This window comes from Talpa europaea, assembly GCF_964194135.1.
Source record: "Talpa europaea genome assembly, chromosome: 14".
Classification (NCBI taxonomy): Eukaryota; Metazoa; Chordata; class Mammalia; order Eulipotyphla; family Talpidae; genus Talpa; species Talpa europaea.
In genome coordinates, this window is record NC_140082.1 from 69243809 (window position 1) to 69266831 (window position 23023).

The 23023-nt window shown below is 38.8% G+C and overlaps 1 protein-coding gene across 2 annotated transcripts in view; it reads left to right on the forward strand.

Moving 5' to 3' along the window:
- TP53BP2 (tumor protein p53 binding protein 2) overlaps window positions 1-22711 on the forward strand; it is a gene marked incomplete at both ends in the record, with an annotated part of 61843 nt that extends 39132 nt beyond the window's left edge. Inside the window, 13 exons of one of the 2 annotated variants that reach the window (XM_084253803.1) lie at window positions 1198-1372; window positions 2300-2481; window positions 2867-3031; window positions 3377-3605; window positions 7134-7244; window positions 7537-7685; window positions 8416-8878; window positions 10360-11135; window positions 13387-13524; window positions 14228-14361; window positions 16620-16786; window positions 20098-20297; window positions 22670-22711. In XM_084253803.1, the coding sequence (XP_084109929.1) occupies window positions 1198-1372; window positions 2300-2481; window positions 2867-3031; window positions 3377-3605; window positions 7134-7244; window positions 7537-7685; window positions 8416-8878; window positions 10360-11135; window positions 13387-13524; window positions 14228-14361; window positions 16620-16786; window positions 20098-20297; window positions 22670-22711 (2931 nt within the window). Of the gene's footprint in view, window positions 1-1197; window positions 1373-2299; window positions 2482-2866; window positions 3032-3376; window positions 3606-7133; window positions 7260-7536; window positions 7686-8415; window positions 8879-10359; window positions 11136-13386; window positions 13525-14227; window positions 14362-16619; window positions 16787-20097; window positions 20298-22669 lie in introns of both variants that reach the window. The other variant, XM_084253804.1, reaches the window with a different exon arrangement.
- Between the last annotated feature and the right edge of the window lie 312 nt (window positions 22712-23023).

Below are 23023 nucleotides of genomic sequence, written 5' to 3' on the forward strand. Positions count from 1 at the left end.
GACATAGCAAGTTACACAGCAAGGCTTTGAAGTTATGGCATTCTTTAAGGGATTCTTGAAGGCGGTTGCCAATATGCGCTCTGGCAATCCATATAATAAATACAGCCTAGGATTCCTTGCATCCACTTCTGTTTGTGATTCCAGACACCAAGATTTTTAAAATCATGTGTGTCATTCTCCTAATATACATACAAATCACCTAGGGATCTTGCTAAAGACACACGTTCTGAATTCAGTAGGTATGGATTGGGGTCTGTGATTATGCTCCTTGGTAGCAGTGAATAAATTAAAATAAAAAGGTTGATTGTTGCAGAATAAATCTCTCTCCTCATGGTCTTATTTTCAAATTATATTTTCAATATATTATGGTATATATGTTTTAGGTATATTAATCTGAATTTACCTTCCATTGTGTTATATTCCTCTAATATTCAGCTTAAAAATTTTTTTTAGGGTTTTCTTTTTTTTAATTTAATTTTTTATATCATTTTTAATTTTTGTACAATGTTTGCATTTTTTCTTTCTGGCTTATTTCACTGAGCATGATTTTTAATATGATAGCAATGAAATTTTAAGTTGCGTAATTGCAGTTTTCTGAAGGCATTAAGTAGTTCTTTAGCTCTCTTAGTGGATTTATTGATTACATGCTATGTAAGGTACTGGTCAGTGAGATTTACATTTCATATTTTGTTTAATCCTTACCACAGCTGTAAGAGGTAGATATTACTGATCACCCCCATTTTCTAGATGAAGAAACAGATTTATGTACTTGGTGAGATTATGAAATTTGTCCCAAAGTCTCATAGCTAATAAGTGTTTCAGAGCTTGGACTTGACTGCAAATTTTGACTCTAAAGCTTATCATTTTAACAATGTTCTGATATGCGTGCCAGCTCTACATGAGCACCTTTTAAAATGGACTAGTTCAAGCACCACTGCTTGCTACTTTAGAAACACTTGCATTAATGCAGAACCTTGCACCAAAAGGTTCTAGTGTTGAAACCAGGAGTTTCTGTTTTTCACAAACTGCCAACATAGTTTCTGATGGCCATATGGCAATATATAGGGCGGATAGTGAGACCAGAATAGTGCACCAGTGCCCCTCAGTCTCGCCATCTCAGGGTTGTGGTTGGGTTATATTGGGGTGAGTGGTGTACGTATTAAAAATGATATGCCTGTTGATTGCTTTTATCTTTAGGAACAGCGTTTAAAATTTTTGAAACAGCAAGACCAGCGTCAACAGCAACAAGCTGCTGAACAGGAGAAGCTGAAGAGGCTAAAAGAAATAGCCGAGAACCAGGAAGCTAAACTTAAAAAAGTTAGAGCTCTGAAAGGCCGTGTGGAACAGACAAGGCTGAGCAACGGGAAGCTGGGTGAGCATTGCATGGGTGTGCTCAGTCCTGCATGGAGGCTCCTTGGTAGACTGACCGGGTGTAAGAAAACATTTCGTCTTAGAAGTTAACATAAATGGGTAGTAACAAAGAAGAATAGAGACTTTGTAGATGGATAACTTTAAAAGTGTTCAGGAGGTTTTTGAAAAGTATAATTCACTGTAGTTTTGATGCTGCTGGTTCCCCTGAATTAAATTCAGCTGCTGAATGTTTTAGACAGGATTTCTAACTTAGCATAGTATGGATTTGGTTTTTTCTCTTTAAATATTTTCTTGACTGAGAATTTGGAAACAAGAATTTTTATTCATAAATAGCTGCATCAGTTTTGAATGGAGCATTTTAATTTAAATTAAGTTGAGTGATTTAGACAATTATAAATCAGAGACATGCATCAGGGGAGGAGGAGGGAGAGGGATCAGAGGATCAGAGGATGGGAGAGAGGAGCACGGGGGACTGTAGTGATGGTACATGGGTGCTTTGGTGAGGGAAATTCTATGGGGACTACACCAGAGGGGTTGAGGGGAAGCAAATATTATTTTAAAATGAACAATGATGTAAAAAATAAATAGAGCTGGATAACAAAAAAAAAAAAGTTGAGTGATTTAGTGCCTCCCTCTACCACTATCAAATTGAAATTGAAATGAAAAGTTCCAAGGAAATTTCATTGTTTCTAAAATGCAGAGTTTAATAATATCCTTAATAAAAATTCTGATAAAATGTGCATTTAGACAGAAGCATAGACATTTAGAGATTTCATTTCTCATAAAAGAAAGAGGTTGGTTCTAAGACAGTTTTGAAAATTTTCTCTGCTTTTTATTAGAAAGTTTGTTGTAAAGCCTAGTTGCCTGGGAAGTTCCATTCTTACTTCCCCTGCCCCCAACTATTGCTGCATTTCTGTTCTCGTCGTAGTGGAGGAAATTGAACAGATGAATAGTTTGTTCCAGCAAAAACAGAGGGAGCTCGTTCTGGCCGTGTCGAAAGTAGAAGAACTTACAAGACAGCTGGAGATGCTCAAGAATGGCAGGATTGACGGCCACCACGACAACCAGTCTGCTGTGGCTGAGCTGGATCGACTTTACAAGGAGCTGCAGGTAAGGCCTGGCTGCCTGTGAAATTTGGTGGAACCTCCTCTCCAGAAACACAGTTGTCCATATAAATGACAGGATATACTGGATTTCAATATTTTTCCCTTGGGTTCAGGGGGTGGGCGGGCGAGATCTAAACCCCAAAGTGTCCAGAGTAAACTTTTATAGACCTTAAACAGGAAACCTGTGGTATTCCTCTGAACCGCATTTGGTGGTCTAACACTGAATTTTAAACCATGAAATGAGAAGTGTGGAGAGGTGGCGGGACCTCTCATTTTAGAAATTATGTAATAGCCATGTGATTATCTGTTTGAGAAATTTTTCTTCCTATTCCTTGGACACCTTTTTATCCAACCCCCTTCCTACTCACCCTTCCCCCCATTTTATTCAGCTAAGAAACAAATTGAATCAAGAGCAGAATGCCAAGCTACAACAACAGAGGGAGTGTTTGAATAAACGCAATTCAGAAGTGGCAGTCATGGACAAGCGTGTTAATGAGCTGAGGGACCGGCTATGGAAGAAGAAGGCTGCACTACAGCAAAAGGAGAATCTTCCAGTAAGTGGGCTGTGTTGTATGGGCCAGGGAGGAGGGGAAGATGACCAGCCCAGAGAGATCACTTATCACAGCATCTTCTTCAGATCATTACTCAGTGTGCTCTCAGGAAAGACAGTGTTTATGGCTCTTCACAAGATAATCCACTGTTCTTTCACTTTTAACATTGTTATCTATGTCTTTCTGCTTTTCTTTCTAATACTTGTAATAAAACATGACCAAGACTTCATTGTGTAGTGCCTTTGTTTTGAAATGTGCTGATTTTTAAAAATTATAAAATTGTCAAAGCTTTTTTCTGAGTCTGATCTAATATGACTTGTAATATTAACACCTGTGCTTTTTCCTGAGGTCTCATCCGATGGAAGTCACCCCCAGCAAGGCCTGTCAGCACCGAGCCGTGTGGCTGCAGTGGGTCCCTATATCCAGTCGTCTACTATGCCCCGGATTCCCTCCAGGCCTGAACTTGTGGTGAAGCCAGCGCTGCCGGATGGTTCCTTAGCTCTGCAGACTTCAGAGGGGCCAATGAAAGTACAGACACTGCCCAATATGAGATCCTCGGCTGCTTCACAAGCTAAAGGTAAAAACAAGTCATTTCCAAGTTCTTTTCACAGCTTAGTTCCTCCCCATCCTATTATTTTTTCCAAGTTCAAGTTTAAAAATATGTCTTTCTATCCCTTGTTCGTGTTCAAATTCAGAGTAACTGCAGAGCTTTTCTTTTTGGTGTTACAGTGCCATATATGTGTTAGTGTCTGTCATCTTTACAAAATGTGAGGTGGTAAATCCTTTCCATTGATAGTTGGTGTTAATTATACATGAAAACGTGCCTATTGATACTTTTTGAATAAAGGTAAACATTGGGAGATAAAAGTGAAACTAACAGAGCTTCTTGGGTTAGTGATCTTTGTATTCTGTATCGTGCTCAGGTACAAAGGGAGGTACAAGCCAGAGAGCTTTTGCTAAGAAGAGAGCAGCAGGAAGAGCTGTATGGAAGGCTGATAAGACATCCTGTGGTCATCAGGCCTCTCAGGAAGAAGAAAATAGTCAGGACTGTCTCTTTTCCCTAACCATCACTGTACAAAAGAAAAATAGCTACCTTAAAAGTTATTAATATTTTACCATAGTTACTACTATGATGCAATATTGCCAGAGTCTAGGTTTAATCATAGAACTACTTTTGTTTCTATAAGGAAAAATAAAATCTATGGCTTTGAAATTTAAATATTCAGTGTAGGAAAAATTTGAATATGGTAATTGTGAAAGACTATGGTCCAGGTCATGCGTTGAAAGTCACATTTTAGCTTTTCTGTTGTGTGTGCATTAGGCGGTGTATGTCAGCTATGCTCAGACCCCTTGGTCTGCTAAATTAGAAATCTTTTTCTGGGTGTGGTGGTGATGCTGCTTGCCCAGTGTTTTACCCAGACTGACTTTGTTTGCCTTGAACAATTTAAAATTACTTGAGTAAGGGGAAAAGTGTTTGTGTGTGTTGTGTGTGTGTGTGTAAACCAGAGATGGGGAGCAAAGAGAGCATTCACCAGAGACAGAGTGGGGAACAGAACAGGTGGAGCTACTGAAATTACACTGCTTAGGGGGGCAGTGGGTGAGACAGAAAAGGTCTGCTGCGCCATATGTGGGTTAGCTCCCTGGCAGGGCATCAAACTCAGGCTTTAGCAGTGATAGTGCTGAGGCATAACCCCTAGGCCAGCAGGGAGGCCCCTAGGGGAAAAAAAATCTTAAGTTAGAAATCTAGAACCTGGAGCCTTCCTGATGGCACAAGGGGTTAAACACCGCACTACAAAGCAATCTGAAGCCTCTGCCGCACTAGTTTAATTCCCGGTTGGCCAGGGAGCAACCCACATGGCGCAGCAGACCTCTCCTGCCTCGCCCGCTGCTCCCCTCAGCAGTGTATTTCAGTCAGTCTGTGTGTTTTGTTCTCCACTCTGTCTCTGGTGAATCCTCTCACCCCCTGCATCTGCTCTTATATGCATAAATAAATAAATCTTTAAAAAAAAATGTAGAACCTAGTACTTTCTTAAAAAGTTTTCTGGGATTGTTATAAGTATGAAATTTATTTTCCTTTGTTTTTTTCCTTTTTAAATTTTTTTTAAATTTTTAAACAATATTTGCTTTCCCCCACCCCCTCAGATTGAGTCCCCATAGAATTTCCTTCCCCAAGGCATCTGTGCACCATCACCACAGTCTCCTGTGCTCCTCCCTCCCCCTGCAGTATGTCTCAGATTTATCATTGTCTGGTTTTGCTTTGTTGTGTTTTGTACTGTTACTTTTTTTTTTTTGCACTGATGTCTTATATGGTTCCCCTATATTCCTGCTATAAGTGAAACCATCTGATATTTTTCTTTTTCCTTCTGGCTTATTTCACTGAGCATAATTCCTTCTAGCTCCATCCATGTTGCTATGAATGGCATGAGTTTATCTTTTTTGATTGCTGAATAATATTCCATTGTGTATACCACATTGATTTTATATACCACGTCTTCTTGATCCAGTCATCTATTTTGGGGCATTTGGGTTGTTTCCAGGTTTTACCTATTGTAAATAGTGCTGCAATAAACATAGATGTACAGGTGTTCTTTTGAATCAATGTTTTTGTGTCCTTTGGGTAGCTCCCTAGTAATGGAATTGCCAAGTCTTATGGTAGCTCCATTTTTAGTAGACTGAAGAACCTCCAGACAGCTTTCCACAGTGGTTGGACCAGTTGGCACTCCCACCAGCAATGCAGGAGAGTTCCTTTTTCACCACATCCTTGCCAACATTTGTTGTTGCTTGTTTTTTTGATATGCGCCGTTCTTATTGGTGTAAGGTTGTATCTCAGTATGGTTTTGATTTGCATTTCCCTGATAAGGGATGGTGAACATTTTTTCATATGCCTGTTGGCCATTTGCATTTCCTCTTTGGAAAAATGTCTTTTAAGTTCTTCTGCCCATTTCTTGACTGGATTGTTTATTTTGTTTTTGTTGAGCCCTGTGAATTCTTTGTATATCTTTGTGATCAGTCCCTTATCAGTTGAATGGAGTACAAAGATTTTTTCCCAATCAGTGGGGTGTCTCTCTGTTTTGGTTAATGTCTCTTTTGCTGTACAGAAGCTTTTCAGTTTGATATAATCCTAGGTGTTTATCTTTGCCTTCACTATCACTGCTTTGGGTAATGAGTCTTTAAAGAGGTTTCTGAGATGTATGTCTTGTAGCGTTTTACCTATATTTTCTTCTGTATGTTTTATGGTTTCAGGTCTTATGTCCAGTCCTTTTATCCATTTTGAGTTGATTTTTGTGCACAGTGAGAGGTAGTGGTCTAGTTTCATTTTTTTGCATGAGAAGTCCAATTTTCCCAGCACCATTTATTGAACAAACTGTCCATGTTCCATTGCATATTCTTTGCTCCTTTGTTAAAGAAACTTAGTTGTTCATAGAAGTGTGACTTTATTTCTGGGCCCTCTGTTCGGTTCCATTGGTCTTCTCCTCCTTTGTTTTCATCAGTAGGGCTTTGGCTATTTGTGGTTTTTTGTGGTTCCGTATGAATTTCATCAGTATTTGTTCTGTTTCTTTGAAGACTGTCATTGAGATTTTTTATTGGAATAGCATTGAATCTGTATATTGCTTTTGGTAGGATGGCCGTTTTAATAATATTAATTCTTCCAATCCATGAGCAGGGGATTTCTTTGCATTTCTTTGTGTCTTCTCAGTTTCTTTTAACAGTGTTTTATAATTTTCTTTGTATAGATCTTTCACCTCTTTTGTTAGGTTTATTCCCAAGTATTTGATTTTTTTTTGGTTTCAATTATAAAAGGGATGGTTTTCTTGATTTCTTCTTCAGATTGTTTGTGTATAGGAAGGCTACTGATTTTTGAGTGTTGATTTTATATCCTGCTACTTTTCTGAACTGGTTGATTATTAGGGTTCTCTATGTATATTATCATATCGTCTGCAAATAGTGATAGTTTTACTTCTTCTTTCCCTATTTGTATTCCTTGTTTTTCTATGAGTATGAAATTTAGATCTGTTTTTTAGATATTGAAATTCTTAGCAGCAAAAATAAGCATTAAAGCTCTTTTTAAATACTGGTTATTTATAGCTGCTTTTCTACATTTTAGGCTCTAAGATCCTTCCACTTGGTCCTGATTGGAGTCCAGCCAGTGCAGATCTTTTTCTGAACCAAGCCCCTGCTTTGGTCCCTAAGAGCTCTGGGACTACTCCAGATCAAGGTAAGGTTTATTTTTGTTCCTTCTGAACATTCTATCTTTGATCATCCAAAAGATGCTGTGATTTCCTTGTCTGTGTAAAAATTCAGGACAGTATTTATTTCCCAAACACCTTCATTTAGGAATTCAGGCACTAGCATTGTAGGGTTTAGTTTATTCTGTAATCAACCTGATTTAAAAATAGAATCATTTTAGTAGGTACTGGGTTTCAAGGAAATTGGGGAGGGGTACACTTCTTCATGAAAAGAAATTTACCGTCTAAATATGAATGTGATTTTTTTTTTTTCTTCTTTAGCTCATGATGGGGACATTCCACTGAGAGAGAAAGAGAAGAAAGTGCGTCCCTTTTCCATGTTTGACACAGTGGACCAGTCTGCTGCCCCACCTTCCTTCGGCACCCTGAGGAAGAACCAGAGCAGTGAAGATATCTTGCGGGATGCTCAGGTACTTTAGAATACCCCAGTCTAAAGATTTGATGGCAGTGCTATATGTATGTTTAAGAAGAGCTAAAGTATTATGTGAGGGAGAGCAGGAAAGAAACAAAATATATCTGAAAAAATGAGAAAAAAAGTAACATAATTCTGTCGCTTTAATTTCTGCATCTTGAGTGTATTTGTGTCTCACTCATATTGGAGAATGACTAACATACTGTTTCTGGGTCATATTTTGTGGAATTCTCTAAAATATATTTGTATATTGAAAAACATTGTATTTTTGATGATCAATTATCTTGCTTCTTCAAATTTTGGAGCTGAGAAATTGTCAGACTTGACGATAAGTCCTCTAAAACTGTCAGGGTGCCCACCTCTGACAGCCAGGGGATGGCTGCATGCTCCACGTTGGGGTCTTTTACCACAGCAGCCAAGGTGGTGTGAGGTTCTGAGGAGCAAGATGGTTTTCAGCTCTTAAATCGCCATCTGTGGATATGTGAAGTGGCAGGTTGTGAGGTGGGTACTTAGGGTTGCCACAAGGAGGAAGTTGTCCAGGGAGGAATTTTCTACATCACTGAAATATTTTATTGAGTGTGATCAAATTCAAAGATTTAAAACTAATGATTTAAAAATGTAGAGGCAGTATTTTTAGTGTATACTTAATATTTATGGAATTAGGTTAGCTAGAACATTCTGTGCACCCAGTTACTGTATTTTAACTGACTTTTTGGTATGTGTTATAGGCTGCAAATAAAAATGTGGCTAAAGTACCACCTCCTGTTCCATCAAAACCAAAACAGATTAATTTGCCTTATTTCGGACAATCTAATCAGTCACCATCAGATATTAATCCAGATGGAAATCTCCAGCAGTTGTCGACAGTTGTTGCATCCCTGGGAAATAAGCCAAAACCCACCGGGCAGCAGCAGAGGGTCTTGCTGTCCCCCGGAGTGCCTTCAGCTGGCCAAGACCAAACCCTTTCTCCAGGTTCTAAGCAAGAAAGTCCACCCGCTGCTGCTGTCCGGCCCTTCACTCCTCAGCCTTCTAAAGACACCCTACTTCCCCCCTTCAAAAAGCCCCAGATCGTGGCAGCAAGCTCAATCTATTCCATGTACACACAGCATCAGGCTCCCGGAAAAAACTTCCAGCAGGCAGTGCAGAGTGCCTTGACCAAGACACACCCCAGAGGCCCGCATTTCCCAAGCGGTAAGTTCCCCCCAGAGTTCCCATCTGTTATCACAGCAGGCTCACAGCAAAATGCCTATTCCTAATGTGGCCGATGTTTTTTGTTTAATTGTGACTTCTGTTCTTAGTTGGGTGTTGAAAAGAATTTCTGCTAAATGTCAGCTGCTAAAGATAACATGATTAAAATCAAAGATGAATAAAGTGAAAAAAATAAATGGATTAGATGACTAAAACCTGTAGTAGTCACACAGCCTTCTGCATTGTAATTACCTGTGTGTGTTTGTTAAACACCTACTGATGAGTCTTCAGAACTCAAGACTTGGGCAACTGTTGTGCAAAGGCCATGTCATCACTCCAGATTTGACCAGATGTGCTTGTTGCATAGAGGACTGAACAGCTACCTCTGTGTATATTTTCTTAAAAAAACCACACTCTCTATTTTAAGTTTTTCTAATGTGGACACAGCCGTTAGTTAAATATGAAAGCATAAAAAGATTGTTTTGTTTTAAACCATAAGTAATCTGGTAATTTGTTAGGTTCTTTTTTTTTTTTTTTTTTTTTTTTTTTCATGCATGCATGCAAGAACAGGGGTCTAGGCCAGAGGTTCAGAGGGCTGAGAGGATTCACCAGAGACAGAGTGGGAAGCAGAACCGGCAGATCTACTGAAATACACTGCTGAGGGGAGCAATAGGCGAGAAAGGAGAGATCTGCTACACCATGTGGGTTAGCTTCCTGTCCTGGGATCGAACTCATGCCACAATGGCTGGCGATAGCTTCATAGTGCTGAGACTTAACCCCTGTGCACCAGGGAGGCCCCAGGCTCTTTCTTTCTAAGACTCATTTGTTTATAGGACTAGAGTAGGAATCACCATCTTTTATTTGAATGAAAATGACTTTCTCTTCATGAAAGAAGTTTATAACATGGTCTAAAGTGTCTTAAAGATAACGTGACAGTAAAGAATTAATGTATATGCTACATCTCACTCTTTTCATGAGTCTTTGGTGGAAAATGCTAATCTGATAATTTGGGAATTTGGATAATTTTGATAGGATCAGAATTGTTGGCAGGATAAGTTATGAGTTTCTAAGCAAAGTAAGCAACCTCACACTGATTTACTTTTGTAAAGTATGAGTGATGGGATTGTGCAGGTTTAGTTTTAATCTGGACACAGAAAAAAGGATCATCAGTTTTCATTGATCCTAAATTATTTTTGCATTTTAGGTTTGGATATTACAATCAGTGATTTTGTAATAATTATAAATTGCAGTGATTTGTTATTGTATATAAAACAATGGTGCATGTAATAATCAGTGGGAGTTTCGATTCTGTATAAATTTATTATGCAAAGATGGAAGCCTTACTTTGTCATTTGTTAGTTTTTAAAAAAAAAATTAGTGGTAGCAAACGGTATTAGGAAGTAACTGTGAAATTAAGAGAGGCTTTAATTATTGTTAGCTATACCTGTTACTTAGGGTTTTCTTTTTTTTATGTTTTCCGTTAGTATATGGCAAGCCTGTGATTGCTGCTGTCCAGAATCAACAGCAGCACCCAGACAACATTTATTCCAATAACCAGAGCAAACCTGGCAGCCCAGAACCTGAAACAGAGGCTGTTTCTTCAGTTCAGGAGAGCCATGAAAATGAAAGGATTCCTCGACCCCTTAGCCCCACCAAATTGCTCCCTTTCTTATCTAACCCTTACCGAAACCAGAGCGATGCTGACTTAGAAGCCCTCCGAAAGAAACTATCTAATGCACCGAGGCCACTGAAAAAGCGGAGTTCTATCACAGAGCCCGAGGGTCCTAATGGGCCAAATATTCAGAAACTTTTGTATCAGAGAACCACCATAGCTGCTATGGAGACCATCTCTGTCTCGTCGTACCCATCCAAGTCAGCTTCAGAGACTACTGGCTCAGAAAGCCCAACAGAAATCCAGAATCCTTATTTACATGTGGAGCCAGAAAAGGAGGTAGTCTCTCTGGTTCCTGAATCAGTGTCTCCAGAGGAAGCAGGGAGTGCCAGTACAGAGAACAGTGGCATGCCAGCTCCTTCTCCAGGCCTTGATTATGTGCCTGAAGGAGTCCCAGACAGCAGCCCCAATTTCCAGAATAATGTGGAAGAACCAACCCCAGAGGCTTCCCATCTGCTGGAAGTGTACCTAGAGGAGTATCCCCCATATCCACCCCCACCATACCCGTCTGGGGAACCAGAGGGGCCTGGAGAAGATGCTGTGAACATGCGTCCACCTGAGGTCACCGGGCAGGCCTCTCTGCCACCTGTAAGTAATGAGGAACCTCCCGATCATTTCAGGAAACTTTCACCTCATCATAGTCATCTGAGTGGTAGATTGCCAGAACTCTGGGAGATTCCAGCAAGTCTTATGGCCACCTGCAAAAAATGGTTAATGTTGAAAGCCTGATGTAGCAAGTTTGCCCTTTATTTTACAGTTCCCTTGGCACAGAGTGGATCTCATAAATATTACCAAAGTCTGTATAGTATTAAGAACATTTAATTTTTTTTGGAAGAACCCTTTTCTTTGTAAAAGAAACACTTATACCTATAATCTCCACATTTGCTGTTTTTTCACTAGCTGGCGTCACATGTTAGGGATGCAACATACGACAGGGGAAAAGGCAATCTGCTTCTAGAATGTCTGGTCACAGCTTAGCTCTATGAAGTCAGGCAGTGGCAACACTTTCAAACTTTGCCTTTTCTAGCAGCTGCATTTATTTTTATTGTTATACTTAGGTGGAACCTCAAACTTCCACCATTGATGAAATTGGAAGGGTTCTGGATGAAATGGGGCCAGGGACGAGGTAACCAGGCAGGAGCTGGGCAAACACCTGTTTCACCTCTTCCTCGCCTGCCACACAGTCTGAAAACTTTGGGCAGTGTAATGGCCACCATTGGTTCTTTATCCTCTGATTTGAAGTTAAGCTCCTTTTGTTTTTGACTTGGCCGTGTCTTCCACGGTCCTCCCAATATTCAGCTTTTGTTTGGAAAAGTTTATCATGTCACTGTGAAGTAAATGAGAGGAGATCACAGTCCCAGATGACTTTAAAATCAAGTCTGCTTTTTCAGAATTTACTTTGAAGTAACTTGTTTCAGTAAGTAATTTATTTCAGAAACAAATCGTATTTTTTTAAGAATTTTAAAAAACATGCTTTATATATTAGATTACTTACTGCATATTTTAAGTGTGATAGTAATCAAAGATAATGATCATCCAAAGTTATTTTAACTGCTGGTTAAGGCAAACACTTGCTTAAAATACTTGATATAATCAGCGTTGGATTCTAGGAGAGAAAATTTTAAAATCAAGGTGACCACCTTTTAAACAACTCTGTGCTGTCAGTCCTGAGGTGTTAAGCATGAGACAGGGAAAGACATTTTTACATCTGTTCCTGTTATTTCACCTCCCTTTTTTAAAGATTATTACTCTCTTCCTTAGGAAAGTGAGTGACTTTTCCCTCTGGTTGGAGAGAGGTGCCATTGTCTCACAGTGGCTGACGGCTGGGAGTGGCTGGGCGCTTGTGCTATGGTGCTGCCTGGGGGGTCAGCTGTCAGCCACATGTGTCTGCACACACTTGGGCTCGCTCTCTTTTTCAAGAAACAACACTTCAGCCACTGCATATTTGTGAAATACATTGGCTTTCCCTTTGTTTTGAAAATCTCAGTAGTTTTGCACATCTGTAATGAAATAGAGAAGTATGTGTAGTATCACACCTTAGAAAATGTTTGTACTTTGTTGGATGTGTTTAAGAAACCCGTTTTAAAGAAGTTACAGCTAGTCTTTACAATTTCACCTTTTTTTTAAAGCTTGATTTATTACAGTTTAGGAAAACTTGATAATTTCATTTGTGTTCTTGGAGCATACTTCAAATTAAGGCTCCTACAATTCCTCTGTATATCTAAGACATACTGGTAATCTTTATTATTCACCTTCTTTATCTGTTTCCCCTCAGGAGACATTGCTGTGAGATGGTTAAGAGAAGGGCTTTGAAGAAGTTAGATTACTGGGATTTGAATTTAAGCGCTGGTGTTTATTGACTTTGCTTACTTTCCTTATCTGTTAAAGGGGGTAATAATAGTAAATGAATAATCATTCTGTAAATGATAATTCTGAGTTGTGCTCTTGCCCAAGTTAACCATAGTGTGTTCACTATACCGTATTCGGTAGGTCATTTGAAGACTTATTTTGTTCACTTTGGTATTTGACAGAAAGGCAGTTCACTTGCAGGTCCAGATTCTATTCTTAGCCTAGTTCATGCTATAATGTATTTCTCAAATGTTATTTTAGTAGGTTTTATATAGTTAAGTTCTTCTCGCTTTCCTGCATGGGTATATTCACTTTGTGAAAATTCATTAAGTTGTATATGATGAGTAATATAAATGTTAAACTTCAATAAAATGTACTATCTATATATTTTTAAAGTTCTTTTAAAACATTAGATTTATTTCTCCACTTTGGTGGTTGATTTCTTTTGCTTAGGCCTCAATCCTTAATTTTCCATGTATTTCCCTGGCAGGGCAAAAGGACAAACTTGCGTAAAACTGGTTCAGAGCGGATTGGTCATAAAATGAGGGTGAAATTCAACCCCCTTGCTTTACTTCTAGACTCATCTTTGGAGGGAGAATTTGACCTCGTGCAGAGAATTATTTATGAGGTATGATTTAATTAGTGAATTTAGTAAATACAACCTTACATTTTGCTTTAAAGCTTTAATTAGAAAGCTTCTATGGAGATACTGGATTTAAAATTATTTTCTGTTTTGGAAAGTGGGTTGTGGAGAGGAACTCTTGAGCATGCTCCAAAATAGGCTATGCTGTTTTAAGTTGTGACTGTAAAATTTTAATAATGCAAGAGTTCACCTTTCACTTGGGATTCTTGGGAAGCTCATTACCCTCCTTTAAAAATTGCTCATATGTGGATTTGTACTATGTGGTGTTAAATTGCAGATGTAGCCCCTACTTTTCAGAAACCTACCATTTAAAATATTTTTAGTTGACTTCTTTTCCTTTCCATGCAAATGTAACTTCTACTTAGACACTAATTTGTGGTGGGAAACTGGAGGATAAATAAACAGAAATGACTCTTAAGGATATAGTTTCTGGTACCTCTCATTCGATTTTTTTAGAAAAAAAAAATCTTTTTATAGTGAGTACCTACTTAATGTGGTTCTTCTGTCTGTCTTATTTTTAAAGTTATTTTTGGTGTAGTTTTCTTGGCTCCTATAGGTTTTAATTATAATTTTAAAGAAAAAGTAGTCACAAGAGTGTTTCTGTTCTCTTGACCCTAAGGAGCCATTTAGCAGTGACAGTTCAAGTGACACAGAATTTGAATTATGGTCACCCTTATTGCTGTTACAGGTTAATGACCCAAGCCTGCCCAACGATGAAGGCATCACTGCCCTGCACAATGCTGTGTGTGCAGGCCACACAGAAATCGTGAAGTTCCTGGTACAGTTTGGTGTAAATGTGAATGCTGCTGATAGCGATGGATGGTAAGATTTTCTTTTGAGCTCCACTCAGGCTTCAGTTGTATCTGCTGTATAATCAATCACGTAGGTGCTGATGGAAGGCAAACAAATTTGTCAGTGTTTGTCCTCACACAGTTTTGTTCTAGAAGGAGAAATGTGTTAAACTTTTTTGAAGAATTAACATGTCCTCATGTCATAGTCATCTCAGTCCCTTTCTGGAAACAGATGGAGTTTTAAAAAATGTGTGGCTAAAAATAAGAAATGGCATGAAGTATGTACCTTTAATTAGCATGCTTAAGCAAATTTGAGAAATAAGCAAGGTTCCTCCAACCCCCTGAAACTTCGTAGTCTTTAGTATACTGATGTCCCTTCTGTCTCTCCAAGAGGGAATTATGATTTGCAACCTTTCCCAAGTATATTTGACCATGGAGCATTTTGTGGAACCTTTATGTGTGTAAAACACAGGACGTAGTATTGTCATTGACTAATACTACTGTTCATGGGTTAATGGCTTGCTATTAAGTAATAATAAAGATCCTTGTAAGTTACCATCACCCCTGATATTTATAATAGAATAAATTCTGCATTTTTAAGTTTTGAAGTACATGTTCCTTTTTGGAAAAAATATAAAAATTTGCTATCTTCTATTTGGAGTTTTTAAAAAAATGTAATCACACTATATTCAGAATTATAATTTTATAGCCTGTTTTTCTTTCAAAATGAGAGTTATGCTTTCATACCACATTTTCATTCATAAACATGTGGTTGAGTATAGGAAACACATAGATTTGAAATAGCCTCGCAGTCCCTCACACTGTGCTCTCATTCATTATTACTGTCCTCCTCTTGTTAGATATTTAGATTGTTTTTCAATTTTGTTTTATAAATAATGCTTGGGGAGGAAGTATTTTGGTTGTAAATTTTAAAGTTATTTTCATAAAAATAATATGTGCCCATTATGGGAAATGTACAAAATAGAGAAATAGGAAGAGGGAAACAAGCCACCAGCCCTCCACTATAGAGAAACACCATTAATAGTTTGCTATATTTCTTTCGAGCTTATATATTTTTTTAGCTTAATTTTTTGGTTTAACTTTAAAACATAAGCAAAACACAAAGTCTTACTGTGTCATAATGTCCTTGTTTCCTTAATATTGGAGTTTAAATTGTATATAATTTTTCTTGTTAAAAATCATGCAGTTAAAAAATCTCAGGTAGGGCTGAAAAAAATCCCTGGTGGCGCAGCGGTTGAGCACTGGGCTGCAAAGCTGCCTGCAGCCTCTGCAGCGCTGGTTCGATCCCTGGCCGCCGGCAAGGGTCCCACACGGCGCGACAGACCTCTCCTGCCACACCCACTGCTCCCCTCAGCAGTGTATTTCATCAATTCTGCCTGTTCTGTTCCGTGCTCTGGCTCTGGTGAATTCTCTCACCCTCCCATGCTTCTGACTGTACCCAGTGCTGGTATAAATAAATAAATAAATCTTAAAAAAAAAAAAAAAATCTCAGGTAATAGTCAATTCAATCAAACTGATTTTTCTTACAAAATTGTGCCAGAATGAAGCAGGGAGAGAAGAAAAGGGTAAAGAAACTATATTTGTGCACTTCAGGGCCTGCTGTGATGTTCTCTAGCTCATCTTCTGAGTTAGGCAGTGGTGCTGGGTCTTGCCATATGGGGTCATTTATAACATGTCATAAAACGTGTAAGATGCTGGAGAAGATTCTCTTTAGTGATATAAATTAGTAAGTTCCTGCTAACTAGATGCCTAAAATATATTAAAATATGTGTATTTTATAGTCTGGTCTGAATTGAGTTGATTATTTTTTATTAAAATTTAATTTGGATTTCTAAATGTTGGATAAAGGTAGTAGTTCCTTATGTGCGATGTAATTCCTTCAATGTTTTGAGTGAAGACTTGTAATTTAAGTCTTGTGTGGTCCCTTGCTCTGGCAGAAATAATTAAACTGAATGTTCCAGTGCATAGAAGCAAGTGCCTTTTGTCCTGTTAGATTATCACGCAGTATCATGTTCTTCTCTCATTCCCTTGGTTTCTCTACCTCCACACCACCCAGCCTTGTGCAGTCCCAGTACCCTGATATCTCCCTGTTGCTTTAATTCTCTGATGGGCTCAAGTATCTCTGCTTAACTGTTTTTAAATAATCTTTTAAGAGATTTTCCAAAGAAAGGCTTAGTAATTGATAAATTGAAGAACTTTCTTTACAGATTTCTTACAGATGTCAATTTAGAAAAACATTTCTAGCCATCACTGTGTCTTACTCCACAGGACCCCGTTGCATTGTGCTGCCTCGTGCAACAATGTCCAAGTGTGTAAGTTTTTGGTGGAATCAGGAGCCGCTGTGTTTGCCATGACCTACAGTGACATGCAGACTGCTGCAGATAAGTGCGAGGAAATGGAGGAAGGCTACACCCAGTGCTCACAGTTTCTTTACGGTATGTGACATCTAGAACCAAATACATTGGTTACTCTGTTACTGTATCCTGGGGTGTCATTTGATAAGTATTTTTATTATTTGGAAACATTTCTACATTGCACATAGTCCATAGGTCGGCCTTGATGACAAACAAAACAGCTTTTGTGTGCACGTTTAGAAAGAAAGCTCATGTCGAGACATCTTTATCCGCAAGGGACTGTGATGCAGTGTCTACCTAGTGTTTTGTGTGGCCACCAGAAGGGCCTTTACTAAGGCGTAACCACTCTGGGACTGATGCTGTATCTTTGCAAATAAGTAAACACCCTCTCCTTTCAAGATTATCAAGAGAAAGAATCCAGTTAATCCAAGTTTACTGCAAAAATCAACCTTGTCAAAGTAAAACAGAAGCAACATATATTTAGAGTTAATTTTTTGACTTTTTTTTTTAAATTCAAGTTTATGACTGGTTGATAACATCTGCTCTGTCCACCAGAAGAAATGAACTTGAAGTTTTTGGTGAAAATATGTTGGTTGGCATTTTTATTTCTAAGGAAAATTTTTCATTTACAGGATTTAGAAGTTGAGGAATGTTTCTTTTTAGTTTTGCTTAAGAGTAATTGAGAAGGGGAAAAGAGAGAGGCAAATGAGTGGTTAAGACTTCATACCCCTTGGGGGCCTCCCCGGTGGCGCAGCGGTTGAGCGCTGGGTTGCGAAGCTGCCCGCAGCCTCTGCAGCGCTGGTTCTATCCCCGGCTGCTCCCCGGCCACCGGAGGAGGGTCCCACATGGCGCGCAGACCTCTCCTGCCGCCCGCTGCTCCCCTCAGCAGTGTACTTCGGTCCTTCTGCCTGCTCTGCTCCCCGCTCTGGCTCTGGTGAATTCTCTCACCCTCCCACGCTTCTGACTGTACCCAGTGCTTGTATAAATAAATAAATAAATCTTTAAAAAAAAAAAAAAAAGACTTCATACCCCCCAAACTCATGCAAACTGCTTGCCAATTGGTTGGCAAGGCCCGAGGTGAAGGACATATCTTTGTTTTCTATGTCTTGACTGTCCTGCCCATCTCCCTTGGCTTGTTTTCAGGCTCTGGGTAAAAAGGGAGAGGTTAGAGAAAAAGCCACAAACAAGTTCTCTCCAACTCTCAGCTATTAGTTTTTATTGTTGATATTTATGAATTATATTTATTTCCTGAATTCTTGGATCAAAGAACATTTTGGTATATTAACATTATTTAAAAGTTAGTATGTTTCGATTTTGCTGTATTACATTTATTGGCCATCTTGGGTCGTATTTAAGTATGGAATATGATTTTTAAAAAGAGGGGCATTTGATCAGAAGTATTTTAAATGGATAAAAATATCATAGCTGCCAAGAGTGACTATGACATAGATACACAGTTGAAATAATAGTAGGTGAGTATGGTGAATACCCATGTAACCAACTTGGGACTCAGAACATTCCCAGGCTCTCTGTTGTCATCTGGACTCCCCTACCTGGAGCCCCCTCACATCTGTAGTGACTGCACCTTGATTTTTATCCTTTCATGTTTAGTGTTCTTGCTTTTAAAAATAGTTATGTCAGCTGTGTATGAATACTGTAGCTGATACTGTTTAGTTTTGCCTGCTTTTCACCCTTACATAAAATAAATCATACCCGTGATCCCGTGGCTGCCTTTTTCATTCACCATTGTTTTTGAGAATTCTCTGCGTTGTATGTAGGCACTGTTTATTTTCACTGTGCTATACTGTTCTGTTTTATGACGATACCACAATTATCTTTTCATTCTATTTTTGATGGCCATTGGGTTATTTATTTATTCACTTATAAATATTGCTGCTGTGAGCGTATTTTTATTGTCAGTGCATCTGTCCAGAATTAGGAGTGCTGGTCGCCCTGATTATATCTAGCAGACTTCCTTTTGTTCTCTGTTCTCTTTGACAGTTTGTAGATTGAAATGATACGTATTGTGGCTTAGTTTGTATTCCCCAAATTACCGGTACCATTGAGCCTGTTAGGCCCCTCAAAAGTGTAATTTGGTAAATAGCAAAGTATGATACATTTTCTTCCATTCCTAATGATTTCTTGGAAATAGGACATGAGTTGTTATATATTGAGTATACGAAAGTATCAGGATTTGTCTCCCACACTTTCCCATTTCCATCCCAGTCAAATAATGAATCTGGCCAGCTTTCAAACTTTATGGAATTAAGTTTTATCAAATCTTACTGTCCTTGTCAATCTGTCATGCTTTGCATATCTTATTTAAACACAAAAGTTAGAAATTAGTCTCCACTAATAGAATCTTGACCCGTGAGATTGGCAGAATTTTCTTTTGGAAAAGAAAAATTTTATTTTTTACCCAAAATGAGAGGTGTACTACATGCTATGTCATATTAGTTGATAAGGAATGATAAATTCATAATAACTTAGTGTTCACGTAAGTCAAGACACCTGGCTATTCAAAAACAAGCATATATTTTCCTCGCTTTCCTAAAAACATTAAGGTGAAAATAACAAACACTGAATTGTTATGTTATGGTCTAATTTTCCCTTCTCTGCCTTCCTCCTGTTGCCTGCCAGTTGTTAGTCCTCAGTAGTGCCCTGTGGGATAGGGAGTAAAATGGAAAAAGCTAAAACTTAAAGTAGTAGTAATTTACAAATCTGTTACTAACTCTGGTAAAAAGTGTGCACGTGAGGATTTTTCCCGTCCCAGTTTTTGGATTTAAATATTTTTTAGAATTTGGGTTCTTTATTTTAGAGTTGACCATATGTAGCCCTTTGTATCGTGTCTAAAATATTGAGAACACTGGTTCTCATTATTGTAAAAGTTGACTGTGTAAACTTAGTGTATCTAAAACATTTAGCCATATTGCTGCATCCTAACATACAACATAAAGCAACTTTATAATTTTTTTCATTCATCATCCCCCATATTTCCCATTTGAATATTACCAGAGACGACTTTAATAGACGTAATACTCTGGGCCCTTTTTTAGTTGTCTGCTTCTAAATTTTAGGTAAGAATGAAGAAATTTGTTTCCAGAGTTCCTTGGTCATTACACTAAAGAGTAGGCAGAAATTTTACATGTTGATCACTTTAATATCCTAGATTCCTTACTCCTAGACTTGTGAAAGTTTCTGTATTCTGGGTAAGCTGTTTTGAGAAATGCTTCTAAAGCATGTCGTGTTTGGAGGTGGTTAGGGAGGCATATGCATCCCTGACAGCTCTGACGCTGCCCCAGGTACCCGTTTCTCTCACTTGGTTCTGCGCAGGCAACAGTTCTTATGGGCGATGATGCACTCTGAATTATGTATTCTGTGCTATATTTCAGGAGTTCAGGAGAAAATGGGCATAATGAATAAAGGAGTTATTTATGCACTTTGGGATTACGAGCCTCAGAATGACGATGAGCTATCCATGAAGGAAGGTGACTGCATGACCATCGTCCACAGGGAAGATGAAGACGAAATTGAGTGGTGGTGGGCACGCCTCAACGACAGAGAGGGCTACGTGCCACGGAACCTGCTCGGAGTAAGTTCCTCTAACGTGTCTGTTTTTTTTAGATGTGCCAGAGAGGGGCTTTGTGAAAACAGCATTTGTTTTAGAGACAGTGCAACTGACTACCCTTTGTTAATGAGACATGAAATACCAAATTTGGGGTGGTTTTAGATTTAGACCTAATGGCACCTTTTCACTGATTCTTATAGTTAGTGGCACACTTAGACATTTGCCAGCCTTGAGAAGTCAGGAGTCCTTTGTACATTTATAAATAGAATAAAGATAACTGGATGATGTGATGGGAATTGAATTTGTGACTTGTGAAATAAAATTTAAATATATCTAAATCAGGATTTGCAACTCTGGTTGAGAGTTTGAACAGGACCTTAAGACAAGATTTTCTGTTCTTTCTCAACTTAATTTTTGTAAAAGCCAAGGAAATGAAAAAAAGTCTTATCAGCTCATATAAACCAATAACACTTCTCTTACTTAGCCCAAAGGAACTGGCATCAGATAAAGATCCTCAGAAGTATTTTGGGAGAAGGCTAGTACAGTTAGGCAGAGAAAAGAAAGTCTCAAGACTTTGCCTTAGGCTCTTTCATAAGTTCAATTGTTCCATATGAGAAAAAAGTTTAAAGGTAAAAGTGCTTGTACAGTCCACTGTTGGTAAGGAAGTAAGATGGGGCCAAGGGAAGGAAGGGCCAATTGTAACCAGCAACTTACTGCATATGGGTCAGGGGCTCTGGCTTCACGTCACTTTAGATCCCCTGCAGCACCTAGATTCCAGGTGAGCAGGGCAGTGGAAGAAAGTGGGGGAAGAGCTGGAGAAGTCCACCTTCTAAGAGCATTGCAAGCCCTAGCACTGGAAGATATTTTATTGTTATTTTCATCACTATTGGGCAGTCACAGTCTGTGCCCATATGGAGTTTCTGCTCTGGCACTGAGGCCATGAATAGGGTTAAGTCTGGAGGTTTCCTGTCCAGGCATCACTCTGTGGAGTAGGTGGAAATGACCCAGAGTGGAGACCTGATTGTCTGGGTTCTGACCAGCTGGCTCCCCACTCCTTGTTGTCTGTCTAGTGTGCAGCGTAAACAACTTCATGCACTGACTGCTGCCTTCTGGTAACAAAATTTATTCAGTAAACATTCAGGTTTAGGCCATGTTTGTGTGATTATAATGTAAATTATAAAGAAGGAGGAAAGAAAAAAACAGGCCATGGAGCCCTTTACAAAAATTTTCAGATTACCAGACAAAAATAGAAACACAAAAGCTGTTTTCTTTGGAGCATCCCTCTGCTTCCACAAAGTCTCTAGTTCCAGAGAGAATCTCTGCATGCACTTGCCTTCTTGGGTAAATCTCAACAAGTTAAGCATTTTTACCTTTTATAGTTTAGAATCTGGGGAAGATTCTCCCTTTCAAAATTAGTGGCTGGAGTCTTTTAATCTCCTAACAAAGAGACCCTGTGGTTGGGGGGGGGGGGGGCGCATGGGGTGGGTATTGGTTCCCAAGTGTGGGAGCCACAGACCAGAGATGGATCTGCCTCTCAAAAGGTGCTGAATCCAGTGGGCCAGATGGAAGATTTTCACTTTAATCTGACATTTAAACATTCTTTGTCCTTTGGAAATCTTTTGGGCCTTTATATACTTTTTTGTTTTGAGCTTTTTAAAAAAGGAAGTTGTATAAATGTTGAATTTTTAGACAGAGGCTCTAATATGAGTTTAGAAAATTTGTATTGACTAAATATCTTTTCTTAGAAAAAGAATCCTTTATTTAACATTAACATTGATCCACCGGCTAGTTTTTCAGTTTTGGCTGGAAGCCTGACTACTTTCTTTCAATAAACCTTTTTCCCTTTGTTTAGGGAAGTGAAGGGGGTAGGGAGGAGGACTTTTGTTTAGTTTGCCAGTTGAATTACTAGTTTGACTTGCTCTTGGCTTCCAGTCTGGAGATCATAAGACCTTCACAAACACTCTCCTCTCTAGCTATTGTTATAGAAAACACAAAACCAAAACTCCACTTAAATCTGTAGACTTTTAGTCTGTGGCATTTCTTTCCTGACAGCCTTAAGTCCCATCACACCACCACGTTATATTCATTATGAATAAAGTTAAAGAGACTTTAAATCTCTAATCTTTTCCCTCATAATGAAAGCCTCAAATGCTGGCGCATCTTATGTATTGCAAATCAGGTCCAGCAGTCTGTATTCCTACTTAGATGTGACTTAGAGCTCAGCAGGTGCACAAATGGAGTTAATGGATAGCAGTCTCATGGCATTGTGCCTTTGAATGTCCTTTGTCAGAAGAGTTGCTAAATGGGAATCTTGGTGTACCCCTAGTATTTCTTGAAATTTTTTTACACTCCCAAATCTTTATATTATGGTAAATATTTTTAAAACTCTCTTACAGCTGTACCCAAGAATTAAACCAAGACAGAGGACCTTGGCCTGAAACTTTAGAGTTTTAGTTAATGAAGAAGTAAATCTCTGTTATCACTCAGAAGTAATGTGATTATTTTTGGCAAAAATTTCATGAGACTTTTTTAATGACAATATAACTTGAAAGTAATGAAGAATGTGCTCTGGAAGAAAATGAAGGATTGAAGAATCCACTACTTGTGGGTGAATGGAGCTTTTAAGTACGCCGACCGTACTGCCTGGAGTAAACGTGGCGTGCAGAGAGACAGACTGATAGTCCTGTTTGCTGCCCCAAGAAATAGGACTGTTTTCACTGGGGCTGCTGGAAAACCAGTTTCTTGCCCTG